The 13,536-nt window shown below is 42.7% G+C and overlaps 1 protein-coding gene across 1 annotated transcript in view; it reads right to left on the reverse strand.

Moving 5' to 3' along the window:
- Nucleotides 1-13,536, reverse strand: part of LOC122795944 (baculoviral IAP repeat-containing protein 1e-like) — a 521,014-nt gene that overhangs the window by 238,712 nt on the left and 268,766 nt on the right. The window contains exon 4 of the mRNA XM_044064427.1: nucleotides 12,616-12,688. Within this exon, the coding sequence (XP_043920362.1) occupies nucleotides 12,616-12,688 (73 nt within the window). The remainder of the gene's footprint in view (nucleotides 1-12,615; nucleotides 12,689-13,536) is intronic.

Below are 13,536 nucleotides of genomic sequence, written 5' to 3' on the forward strand. Positions count from 1 at the left end.
ACTAGATGGGTTGCAAACTGGCTCAAGGACAGAACCCACATGGTTAGAATTGCTGGAGCCATGTCAGACTCCAAACCAGTTACAAGTGGCATCCCACAAGGCTCAGTCCTGGGACCTCTCTTATTCGGTATATATTTCTCAGAGGTACAGGCCAACACGGAAGGACTGTGGCTGACAAAGTCCGCAGATGACTGCAAACTGGGCGCCATAATCAACTCTCCAGCCAACACAAGCATCCTCCAAAAGGGCCTCATAGAAACAGACAACTGGTGCCAGAGCAATAGCCTCAAGCTAAACGCCAAAAAGTGTAAAGTCATCCCCTTTGGCAAAAATAAAGTGCCCACAAATTACCACATAGGTGGTAATCCATTAAGTACAGAAGAAGTAATTAGAGACCTGGGGACCCAAGTTGATAGCAATCTCTCATTTGACAACCACGTGGCCAAAGTGGTTAGAAAAACATTTTATATAGCCCACCTTATCATGAAGGGATTCACATCTAGATCAGGGGAGGTCATCGTGCCTCTTTACTCATCCCTCATCAGGCCCATAATTGAGTACAATGCCCCTTTTGGGATGTACCTTACCAGACACCTGCAGCAACCGGAAAGACCCCAAAAGTACCTCACCAAGAGGATCAAAGGGCTCAAACAGATGCCATATGCTGCCCGGTTAAAGAAACTCCAGCTCTACTCAGTGGCATACCGCCTGCTCAGAGGCGATCTGTGCCTGACGTATAAAGCCATATCCAACCCGGAATTAATGGACATGCTGCACCTCAGAAAATCCAAATCCCATCGAGCTATGCGCTCAAGAGACTTGAACCTCAGCACTGAAATAAATAGGACATGCTGGAGGGACAGATTCATAACCCAGAGGCTCCCTTCACTCTGGAATAAAATCCCAGTCCAGGTTAGGCAGAGTCCCTCATTGACTCTCTTCAAGAGGAATCTTGATGAGTGGATGGGAGATCGTAGGTTTACCCCGGATATCACTTCTGTGTCACTGTTAGACAGAGGCACAGTATACTAACCTCGAAAAAGGGCATAGCAAAATTAATTTAAAATGGGTGGCGAAAGCCAAACACACTCTGGCTAGGCTTATAAATGCCCTACGGCAGATAGCCTAGTATGAACCTATGAACCTATGATAACTAATATTGTTGCCATCTGTTACAATCCATCGGCAATGTGCTCCACTGGGGTCCTGTGACTGATACTGTGGTGTACACCATCCTGGGTGCTGCTTTCTACATTATGGATGGGTACACTTCACAAAACAGCTACATAAACCATTCTTTTGCCCTCTTCTTATTACTGAATGTTTCCTGTTTGAGGATGTTTTCAATTGTAAGGATGGATAATTAATTTACCTTTCCAAACCCTGTCCTGTTCACTCCTGCCACTGGTAGTATGATGCTCCAGTTCAGGTTCTAGTTACCCTGCGCACTAATTGTACTCCCAGTGTTGCATTCCATACCACTGGCTTCATTATTTGATGCTGGCACTTAGGTTACTTTGCAGCCATTAAGAATGTGACAGCGTGTTGTTTTACAATTTCTGGGATGGTAAGATTTATTGTATGGCATGCAGCCACCTATTGTTCATACTATAGTGTACACTTCCTGGGCTGTATGCATACTGCGTACACTGCATTACTGCCAGGTATCAAACTAAAGTGATACAATATATGATGGTCCCCTTGCACTTTCCTGCAGCTATGCTTAAGTCCATCAACTGCTGTCTATCTTCTGCATATAATACATGGTCATCACACCGTAAGTTTAACCTATATGTGTTAATTAGTAATATGATGTATAAGTATTTACATCTGCCTTGCTTAGTTCTGGTGCCAGGAATGCTGCACCCACTGTATGGGTGTATGGGCTTATGTGATATAATAATGATCATTGAGGTCTGCTAATAGTTGTTTTCTTTACAAATGTTTTTTTTTTTTTTAAAGGGTCCAGAATCTTCAGTGTGTACATGCTGTATAGTCTTGTTCTGTAAGCCAGCTTGCAGATCTGCAGGGATCATTCTGTTCTCAAAGTGTGTTTATTCACTCACCTCTTGTGTTATTCCTGGCACTGGTAGGTACATATGATCTGTAAGTTGATTACCTTACCAGTATTCAGCACTGGCCACAAGCAATGCACTGCACAAAGACAGGCAACACTGTAGTTGCACAAGGCTTTTGTTTCTGTACTTTTTACTTGTACAGTTTTTTGTTTACATTGTTCAAACATTGCTGCTGTTTGTATGTTGATGTGATAGGAGTCCATGAATATGGGTTACTGAGTACACTGTAGATGTGTTTGAACACAGTTACTAAGACTGCATCTAACTCAGGCCTCTGTGGCTTTAAGTCTATATGCCATTCCTCACAGTCAGTAGATGGCATTGTAATATTGTCAAATGATTCTGCATCCATATATCGCCTTCTTCTGCCATTTTTATAATGTGATTCCCATCTCTGTACATTTGCCATCATGGCTGTAGCTGTTCACTATTACCATGCATGCCTTAAGTCCATTAGGTCTGTAGGATGTATACTTTTGGTTGGACTGTTTTGTATGGTTTATGGCACTGCTGCTATGAACATGTCGATAGAACAGTTGTATAATATCAGTTTGTCTCAATGCAGTTTTGGGCAAAACAAGCAGTCTCAAAATACATTCACTGACACTTTTCAGATGAATATTTTTTCGGGGAAGAAACTCCTACAACCCCATGCATGGGCTTATACCATGTCCTCTACTGGCTTTAAAACAATAAACTCAAGGGTCACTGCACCTTGGTGGTAAGGATAAATATACCGTCCACTAGTGTAATGACCAATCTCAAAGTGCAGTTGAATGAAATAGACAAATACACAGTTTACATGGGGAATGTTTCTGCCAACTTGACTGCTCATTTACGAATACTGTTTTCTTTATTTCATGTAACTCTCATGTCTTATCTGTGCTGATTTTCGCATTTCTACTGCTGTTTTGTAATCTATCTCTTTTATGCAGCTCACTAAAGGGGGATTATACTGTTGTTATTTCCAAGTTGCTGTGTGACCCCTTTCTTCCTGAGCAGATTTTTATGTTTCCATATTTATTAATTCACTTTATTTTGAAGAGACCTGTTGGCATAACAGTTAAGGTCTTTGCCTCCCATGCACAAGGTAACAGATTCAATCTTGACCTCTGACCAGTTTCTGCAGGAGTTTGCATGTTCACCCTGTGTCTCTGTAGGGTATCTTCAACCTCCCAAAACACCCTGTTTCCACCTCAAACTCACCCAAAAATGTAGTGGGCAGCAGCACAGACTCTAGATGGTGCTTATTGGGGAAACAGTTGTGTAGACTATCTGTTTTTGGTATCAACTGTTGTGCACATTATCCACAAGGTAGAAGAACATGGATTACAGACAGGCTGCCATGTTAGGGTTAGTCACTTAATGATGTTTTGGCTCTAAGTGATTCAGTCATGCTTTCAGCTGTGCCCAAATGGGCATGGGTATTTGCCAGATAAGTGGGTTAAAGACCTGGCCTACCCCAACCTACATCATGGACCCATGCTAATGGCAGGTAGGATGCATGTGCCCCTATTAGCCAGTATGTGCCTACCATAAAGCCCAGCAGCCCTGGGTCAATAAGATACTGGCCGTCTGGTGTCCAGATTCACAGCTAAGGTTACCTGGGATAGATCTGCTGAGTGAAAGTTGGACGTTAAACCAATCAATCTGCCAAACATGAACTAAGGATTGCTATACTCAGTGTAGATTCACTGATGGGATGTAGCTTAGAAGTGGATGACATGATGGTAAGGAGGAAGCTGGACATCCTATGTATCCAGGAGACAAGGTGGAAGAGCAGGGCAACTTGGCTTGGAATCCAGAGTAACTCAGAAGGAGGAGAAGCTAGAAATGGAGTGGAAATTGTTGTGCGGATGAGGCTTTAGAAGATAGTGAGTGATGTCATCAGGATTAGTAACAGAGTCATGATAATCAGACTCCAGTGTAATGACAGAACAGTATTCATAATCTCAACCTATGCCCCACAACATAATTGTGACAGTGAGGAAAAGAGTGCATTCAGACAGCTGTTGCAGTACATTATAGATCAAGCAGGACAACCTGAATTGCTGTTGATAATGGGTGACCTAAATGCATATATCGGGGAAGACAGAACAGGATATGAGGACTGTCTTGGTCCACATGGATGAGGCAACAGGAATGAAGAAGGAGAAGGAGAAACTATTCTAAATTTCTGTCTGGCAAGTGGCTTGCTGGCAACTAGCACATTATTCAGCAAGAGAGACAGACAGTCATATTTCCTGGCATTGTTTTTTGATACTCTAAGTGCCTCCAGCTTGATTTTTTTTCCTAATTTACTGCTTTCTGCACTTGTTTTTAGTGATTTTTCAATTAAATAACATTTATTTAAACTTTATTTGCTTTAATACTGCTACACATTCAAGTGTGCTAGCTTTCACTGCATTTTAATTGTTTTATGTGCTGTTTTAGCTGCTTTTCTGTATTAAAAAAAAGTTCTAAGTGTGTTTCCTGCCTTTCCTGTAACTAGTCTGGTCCAGATACAAATTTGCTGTATGCAGGACTGTTTGTAAGCTTCTGAGCCCCCCAAGCCTCTCTGTGTTGGAGGGAAGCCTTCTAGCTTATCAGTGGAAGTGGTAAGCATTAGGTAACATATCTACCACAAGGGGAGTGGTTTCTGACCCAGAAATTGTAGTTTATTGGCCGTTTAGGCAGTTTTTCCATCTCTGGTTTAAAAGCCCATGTTTGCACTTGTTTCACACCTTTCCTGTAACTAGTCTAGTCCAGATACAGATTTGCTGTATGCAGGACTCTTTGTAAGCTTTTGAGCCCCCCCCCAAGCTTTTCTGTGTTGGAGGGAAGCCTTCTAGCTTATCAGTGGGAGAGGTAAGCACTAGGTAGCCTATCTACCACAAGAGGAGTGGTTTCTGGCCCAGAAATTGTAGTTTATTGGCAGTTTGGGCAGTTTTTCCATCTCTGGTTTAAAAGCCCATGTTTGCACTTGTTTCTCACCTTTCCTGTAACTAGCCTTGTCCAGATATAGATTTGTTGTATGCAGGACTGTTTGTAAGCTTCTGAGCCCCCCCCAAGTCTTTCTGTGTTGGAGGGAAGCATTCTAGCTTATCAATGGGAGTGGTAAGCACTAGGTAGCCTATCTACCATAAGAGGAGTTGTTTCTGGCCCAGAAATTGTAGTTTATTGGCTGTTTGGGCAGTCTTTCCAACCCTTTCAACTTTCAGGTTTAGAAGCCTGCGTTTGCATGGGTTTGAGCTTGTTTAAGCTCCATGCACTGGCACCGAGCTGAGGTAAACTATTACTGGTGCCAGAAAGTCTGCTCTTCTTGTTTTTCCCTTAGATCTTGCTAGTTCTTTCTCTCTTTCATTTCAAATAGCCTAATCACTTTACACTTAAACAGGTCTTTGTAGCTATTATTATAGCACACCTAAATGCCATCAGCACTAGTCGTTCTTCACGGAAATAGCTCCGATATTTAGTTATGACCACCCCTCCTGGCATGATTAAAGGGCAGCTCCTTGTGCTTTCTCCTATAAACCTGGTGCACTTCGGCATTCTGAGGCTGTATACCAACTGCCTCATGTACACAGACAACCCTCTCCACTTACCTCACAACACTCAGACTTGTGAGAGATGCACTTATATCATAGAATTGGAAGGTTTGCAATCTCCAGCCATTAGCTGGTCAAGAGGAGAAGGTCAACACCTGCACCACACCACATGGAACAGATAGCCCTCTAGAACACCCACTATCACAGCCCTCCGATAAAAACACGAACCACACACCCACCTTCGCGGAGGCTCTCAATAGAAATCTCCCAAACAGCAGAGACCTCCAAGACAAAAACACACTCGACCACCACAACACTGCACAATCCACAGGACACATAGCTCACCTCCACAGTGTGCCCCTTAACCTAAGCCCCTAAGGCTAAACACCTTGCCCAATACACTAATCATAGGTGACTCAATAGTGAAGTACACAGATGTCCCACTCACTAGGTTGAATAAGAAGAAGGTAACAGTCAGCTGTCTATCAGGTACCAGAATCCGACACATAACACACACACACTTAGGTCACTCCACAACAAGTACAAATATGACTCTGTCATTGTCCATGTGGGTGTGAATGACCTGAGATGCATCTCCCTGGACTACATGAAAAGAGACACGGTGGAGCTCTCGGATTATGTGGCCCAGGCAAGTATGACACTAGCCCTGAGCAGTATCCTACCATCACCCAGAATGATACCGCAGTACAAACAAAAAATGATTGACTTCAACAATTGGATAAGTTTCTGGTGTCATTCTAAGGGGATCCAGTATCTGCTTGGGATGACATGATTGACAGATCTCAATGCTTTGCCAGAGATGGCCTGCATCTGTCACCCCTGGGTTTCTGGGTACTGGCTAAGGCTCCTGCCACCCCTGTAGTGCCTTTTTTAGGTGGTGTTCCAAAGACCAAATTACCACCATAACAGCTATAAATAAATGCAATCTGAGGGTCATAGTGCTCAATGTTAGAAGTCTAAATCTCAAGATGCACTCGTCTGAAGCACTCCTCAAAATGGAGAACATTGGCATTTGTGCTGTAACGGAGACCTGGTTTAAAGCATCAGAAAGCACCCCTGTGCTACCAGGCTATAACTCATTCCAAACCTTTCACCCAGAAACATGGACCGAAGATCCAAAAGTGGTGGTGTCTCCATATTCATAAAGGATATGCACGCCTCCAAACTAGTAGCCCTGCATAATGCATCTGAGATACTTCAGGTACAACTAACATTGGGTAAGACGGCGATCCAGGTCATATTCTGCTAAAGGTCCCCAACTATGTCTCACTCCACATTCCTAAGCACCCTGGAATCTATCAAGGTCCAACCCAACACGCTCTTATTAGGAGACTTCAACTACCCCTCCATCAACTGAGAAAACTACTCAAGCACCAATATACTGGCCCAAAGTTTCCTGGAATTCATCAAGTCCAATGCCCTGGACCAGCTCATTCTGACCCCCACTAGAGGAAGCAACATCCTTGACCTGGTTATTACTAACATGGACAACCATTGCTCTACACCAATAGTCAATCCCTCCCTGGCCAGATTCGACCATAAACTAATCATCATGGAAATCCACATCTCGCCCACCCCCATCTCCACAAAGGTAACCACCTTGAAAAACTTCTCCAAAGCTGACTTTGGACTCCTAAAAACAGAGGTGGGTAACTTCAAGGCACCTATGCCAATGGAAAATAGCTGCATGACTGCCAAATCATACACCAGTGCACTGTACGAACATGTACATAAATGCATGGAACTAGCCATACCCAACAAAACCAAGACGTTCTCTCCAAAAAAAGGAAGCCAATCTGGTGGGCCCCTGCCATTAATAAACTCTGCAACAGAAGGAAGAAACTGTTTCAGAAAAAGGTGAAGTCCCAAGACTGGAAAAGCTCCCTTATTAGCCTCAACAAAAAGTTGAGATCCCTCATCAAATCCTCTAAAGCCAGCTATGAAGGCAGAATTACAGCAGACACTAAAAACAATCGCAAAGCCTTCTATAGCTATATCAAGAACCTCCATGGCAATATCCAGATTTGCTCTGTGTTACTTCGCAATGGTACCTCCTATACTGAGCCAGCAGATATTGCCAACATACTGGCCAACAGATTCAGCGCCAACTTTACCCCCTCTCCCCCCCTAAAGGACCAATCACAATACCAGAAGAATGTCAGGTACCCAGCATTACTGCACCGCAGTTTAAAGCTGCATTGTCCAAGGCCAAGAATACAGCTTTCATGGGACCCAATAATATCCCTGGCAGTGTTCTACATTAACTACAAAGTGAACTGGCACCACATCTGTGTGCCCTGTTCAGTTACAGCCTCACCTCAGGCTTTGTCCCTACTGAATGGTGCACTGCTACAGTCACCCCTCTCCATGAAGGGGGAGTGACTACAGACCCTGGGAATTATCACAACATTAGCCTGACAAGGCTGATATGTAAAGCTATGGAGTACATCATCATGGACCTGATTATAAAAGATAGAGGAACTCTCCAAATTCTAGACCCCACGCAATTTGGCTTTGTGAAAGGGATATCATGCCTGCTCAACCTGGTTGACTTCTTTGAGTCAGTCACCAGGGCTGTGGATGAAGGTAAGGCAGTGCATACAGCCTACCTCAATCTGGCCAAGGCCTCTGATACCATTCCTCACTCAGGAATTATTAATAAACTTACCAAACTAGGCATCAACCCCTATATCACTAGGTGGGTTGCAAATTGGCTCACAGATGGAACACACAGTGTGAAAGTAACGGACTCCAAGTCAGACTGCTGACCAGTCATGAGTGGAGTCTCACAGGGATCGGTTCTGGGTCCTCTCCTGTTCGGCATCTACTTCTCAGAAGTCCAGGCCAACACAAAGGGACTCTGGCTGGCCAAGTCCGCAGACGACTACAAATTGGGAGCCATTATTAACTCCCCAAGTGATGTAGACGTCCTACAGAAAGACCTCACTGAGACCAATGACTGGTGTTGAAACCATGGCCTTAAGCTTAATGCCAAAAAATGTGTCATCATCCCCTTTGGTAAAAACTCAGTTCCCACTAATTACCAGATCAATGGGAGCCCACTGAACACTGAAGGCGTTATAAGAGATCTGGGGATGCAGGCTGACAGCAAACTCTCCTTCAACCACCACATTGTCATTGTGGTCAGAAAGTCCTTCTATGTGGCACATCTCATTACCAAGGGTTTTGCATCTAGGAAGAAAGAGGTCATCGTCTCTCTCTATTCTTCCCTCATTAGATGAAGTCATTGAGTATAATGCCCCATTTGGCATGTACCTCAGTAGACATCTGCAACAGCTGGAGAGGCTACAGAAGTACCTCATGAAGAGGATCCTAGGCATTAAACATGTGTCCTACATGGACAAACTCAAAAGACTCCAGCTATTGTCTGTCTCATATTGCCTACTTAGAGGCGATCTCTGCTTAACTTGCAAAGCCATGTCTGACCCAGCTCTGTTAGAAATGCTACATCTAAAGAAATCCCAATCCCTCCACAACACACACTCCAGAGACTTCAACCTCATTACCACAATCAATAGAACATGCCGGAGGGACAGGTTTCTCACCCAGAAACTGCCCATGCTCTGGAATAGACTTCTCATACATGTCAAGCTGAGCACCTCACTGTCCCTCTTCAAGAGAAATCTTGATGAGTGGATGGGTAATTAAAGGTTCACCCTGGGGGTCACTCCAGTGGCTATACTTGATAGAGGCAATGGGAACTAACATTGGGCAGCACGATGCCAAGGCACTTCTATGGTCTAGGCTTGTAAAGGCTCCAGGACCATTAGCCTAGTACATACTTATGAACCTATAAGATCACATAAAGTGTGGCCAACATGCAACTTAGGTAGACTTCCTCCTAGTAAGGAAAGGCCACGGAGGGTAAAATTAGTGACTGCAAAGTCATCTCCAGTGAAACAGTCAGCTGACTGAATACATGACTGGTTGCCACAATCAGATGCAAGCAGTGGTCAGATAAGGCTCTAAGGTTAACAGAAACTAGGCCAAAGACCTGGAAGTTGACTGGAGAGAAAGCACAACAGCTCTAGGAATTGTTCAATGCTCTAGCATCTCAGGAAGAAGGGGAAAAGGAAATAGGTGAAGACGAAGAAGAATGGTAGCACCTCAAAGCAGCATGTGTGAGGACTATAGAACAGATTTGTGGCCAAGCCAGGTACGGAAATAAGGTACATAAGGAAAGCTGGCGGTGGAATGCAGAAGTCCAAGAAGTCATCAAAAAAAGGAGTGCAAAAAAATGTGAGATAGAAAAGACAAACCATGCTACAAAGGAATACTGGTTGGCTAACAAAAAGGATGAAAGAGGAGTTGTGATTACAAAGAATAAAACATCATAGGCACTCTACCAGTGTCTGGAAAATCGATGGTACGAAGAAGCTCTATCAAGTTGCAAGGCAAAGACAGAAAGATAAAGATAGTCAGACACCCTTAATAAGGGATGCCAGTAACAACCTGCTCAACAGTCAACAGGACATCAAAGGCAGATGGGAGAAATACTTTCGCCAGCTTCTGAATGAAGGAAACTCCATAGAAGTTGTACTGCATCAGACACAGCCTACAATGAGAGAAGGGGAAGAGCTCAGCATAGAGGAAGTAAGAACAGCACTAAAGAAAATGATGTCAGGGGAGGCAGCAGGCTCAGAAGACATCCCAGCAGAAGCCAAAGTAACTCCAATTGCAAACAAAGTCAGAGAACAGATTACAGTGATTCAGGCACATGTGCAGAAAACCAGAAGACAATCTGGTGAAGAAGTTTTGGGATAGACAGGAACAAGACAAGAGGAAATGAGGGTGTCCAGCAAAGAGGTGGATGAATTGTGTAAGAGAAGACTTGCAACATTCACACATGAGTGTCGAAGAAGGTTGGAGAGAAATATGGCAATAGTTGACAAGACACCCTGACCTCACAATGTTTCTTACCATTTTGTGAACCACTGCTGGTGTATTTTGGTTTATAGTGATAAAATCTGGTTTTACCTGCATCTTCTGCCTTGTCTCACTGAATATTGTTGGTACCCTTGACATCTGGTACAACTAGCTACTGGACAAAGATCTGCATTTTGCTAGCTGTTGTCATTCCCTGCTGCACTCTTTCTTATCTTTATAATAACCGTTAATTGCATTAGGCTAAGGTGTTGCCAAATATATGCCACATTTGCCATCATGTACTCTCCTTGAGGAATAATTTATGTATTTTCTGCAATGACATGTATTTAATGTTTTTGAAAAATCTGATATATTTGCTATGTTTTTATTTTGTCTTGGATTTTTTTTTTTGAACAGCAGATTTACCTCTGTACCATACTCAGCCCATGTTGTCCTTTCTGTTTGTCACTGTGGTCTGTCTGTGAGAAAAATTACCACTGACTTTAATCCTCTACCAAGTCCATAGCTTTGTCCTACCTCATGTGCATTACCAAATATGAAAAGGCCTGCAGGCCTCTATCACTTACTGGAAAGGGGTCTAAATTCAGGTGGAACAACATGAGGCCTACAACGTACTGTATCAGGAACAACTCATTGGTCTGTCTCACACTGGGTGAAGTACTGGTGCAGGTGTGTGCTTTTCCTGCTGAACCACACCCCACCAGTCAAGGAGTGGAACTACTTGTGAGTAGTCATCACACTGCAGCTGGTTCTAGTGGTTGACAGGGATGATAAGTGGACCCTAAGCCCTAACTTCACTATGTAGCCTTGTAACACTCCAAGGCGCTGGTGTGTAATGAGTTTTTCAGCACATACTCATGCTTTCTCATGTGATATGGTCATCTGGCCAGCCACTGCAAAGACAAGTGCTTTATTGATTTTTTTCCTCCCCTGTTTAAGTTATTCCAACAGGTGAATGAGCCACTAATCAAACTCAGGTAACCTAGATCATAGTTGGCACTTTATTCCTATACACTAGCAGAGCAATTTGTAGTTCCTGTTAACCAGCATTTTATGTTTTTTTTTTTTAATACCAGGCTGAATACATTTTGCTCAAACTGCTATTTAAGGATTGTTTTCAGTACTGAAAAGGTATGCTGTCCAGAAACATGCATTTTTGTTGGGGAGGAGGGGTTACAGTCTGGAAGTTAGTGTACAATTCCAAAAATCCTGGCTGTGCCTCAGTTAAGCAACAAAATGTAATTAACTTGCTCACTCATGTAGTCGACTTTGGCTTCAAGTGATGCAGCAATAATAGTATGTTAGTTTTTATGTATTAGATTTTATGAAAACACTATTTTGAAATGTAAAGTGGTGCATAAACTATTTTACCTTCAAGAAATCAGTAAAGGTCACACCTTGCCCCTTTGGCACAGAGGGATAAAGCCCTGACTGCACCCCAGATGACCTATGTTCAATTCATGGCATAGGCTGTTAAAGGGCATGGATGGGGAAGATAGGAGTTAGTGGTCAAGACCAGCTCATTTGTCTTGGAAGGAGGGAGGCAGCTTGACTTCACTTGACTGCAATAGCAGCATAAAACATACAGCATGTTCCATGTTGCAAGTGGTGTTCCACTTAGTCAAGAGGTTACACGTGTGATGAAGCTTGGATGCACCTCCTGAAGGCAACCACAGTAAAGATCACAAGGCTGCTGCTTGTGGGTGTGTTAGGCCATGCTCCCTGGTAGCAGTATGATGTTGTATCAGCATCCTCAGTCTCCTCATTGTCCCTAGACATGAGTTAGGTACAAGCTGAGGCCACGAGGGAGGCTAAGGTGGAGCCAGTAGACTGTGTGAATGAGGAAAAGAGCTGGTGGCAGCTGATGGTCAGCTGTGGGGAGCTAAAAAACAAAGGTATCTCTGAAGATCAAATTTAATGTGATTTTTGAATATTTCATTGAATAAGTGAGCTCCATAGAATATGCATGCTGTGTAATCTAAACCTGTAGTCATTGTGCTTGTGAAGGAATCATTAGATAATATAACTCCATTTAGTTTAGGCATGTAGGAAATAATGTAAAACCTTTAAAAATTACTAACCTGTATCAGAAAATGTAGACAATATTTCCTTTATATCTTGCTCCAGTATAAAACCTGACACATAGTGCTTTCCCTAGAAAGGAAAACATATTATTTTAAGAAGCATATGTTTTTCCCATAATATTTTGCACAATTTATATAGAAGTATGGAATACAATAGAGCTAGATCAATATAGAATGAATCTAACAAAAAGCCAACACAAAAGCTAGATTTTTAGATTTAATAAAATCAAATGCTGGTTTTTGGCTAATGAATTGCTAAACTCTAAACTCACAGTTATGAACAGTTAACGTGCTGTTAAACACAGATACTGGTAAAAAAACTATCCCTCTGTATTTTACAAAAATTAAAAAGAAAACATTATTTGTAAAGCAAAAAGAATTGCAGATAGCAGAATGCAATTATACAGCAGTGTAGATTATAAAATAGTATTAGCAGAATATTGGCAAATGTGTGAACATCTTGCCACACACAATACTTACATAGATCAGTACACACAAAGACACACAGACACACACACACACACACACACACACACACACACACACACACACATGAACATAAGATGCCTCATTACAACCAAATTCTCTAAACCCTACTTCACTGAAGAGAACACACCAAATATATCATGCATAAAAAAGAAGTCTGAGATTCATCAATGAGTTGTGTAGTATGCATTAACTTGCACAGTTAGAAAACCCCGTGCAAGATGTGAATGATTCAAAATTTTATGTTATGCAGGGATCTGAATTATGCCATATTCACTGCATGCAAATGAGAGCACAAAGACCTTTGAGCACCTATCCATCTTCAAGACCTTTTTCCATGTTTGCATATGAGGTCAAGGTGTTACTTCAACAGTGACAATAATCTAGAGCCAAGGTTTACATCATTGGGTGGATAGCCCTGCCGTGGCTGTT

This window comes from Protopterus annectens, chromosome 2.part2 (assembly GCF_019279795.1).
Source record: "Protopterus annectens isolate FY-2018-M chromosome 2.part2, PAN1.0, whole genome shotgun sequence".
In the NCBI taxonomy this organism is placed as follows: Eukaryota; Metazoa; Chordata; order Ceratodontiformes; family Protopteridae; genus Protopterus; species Protopterus annectens.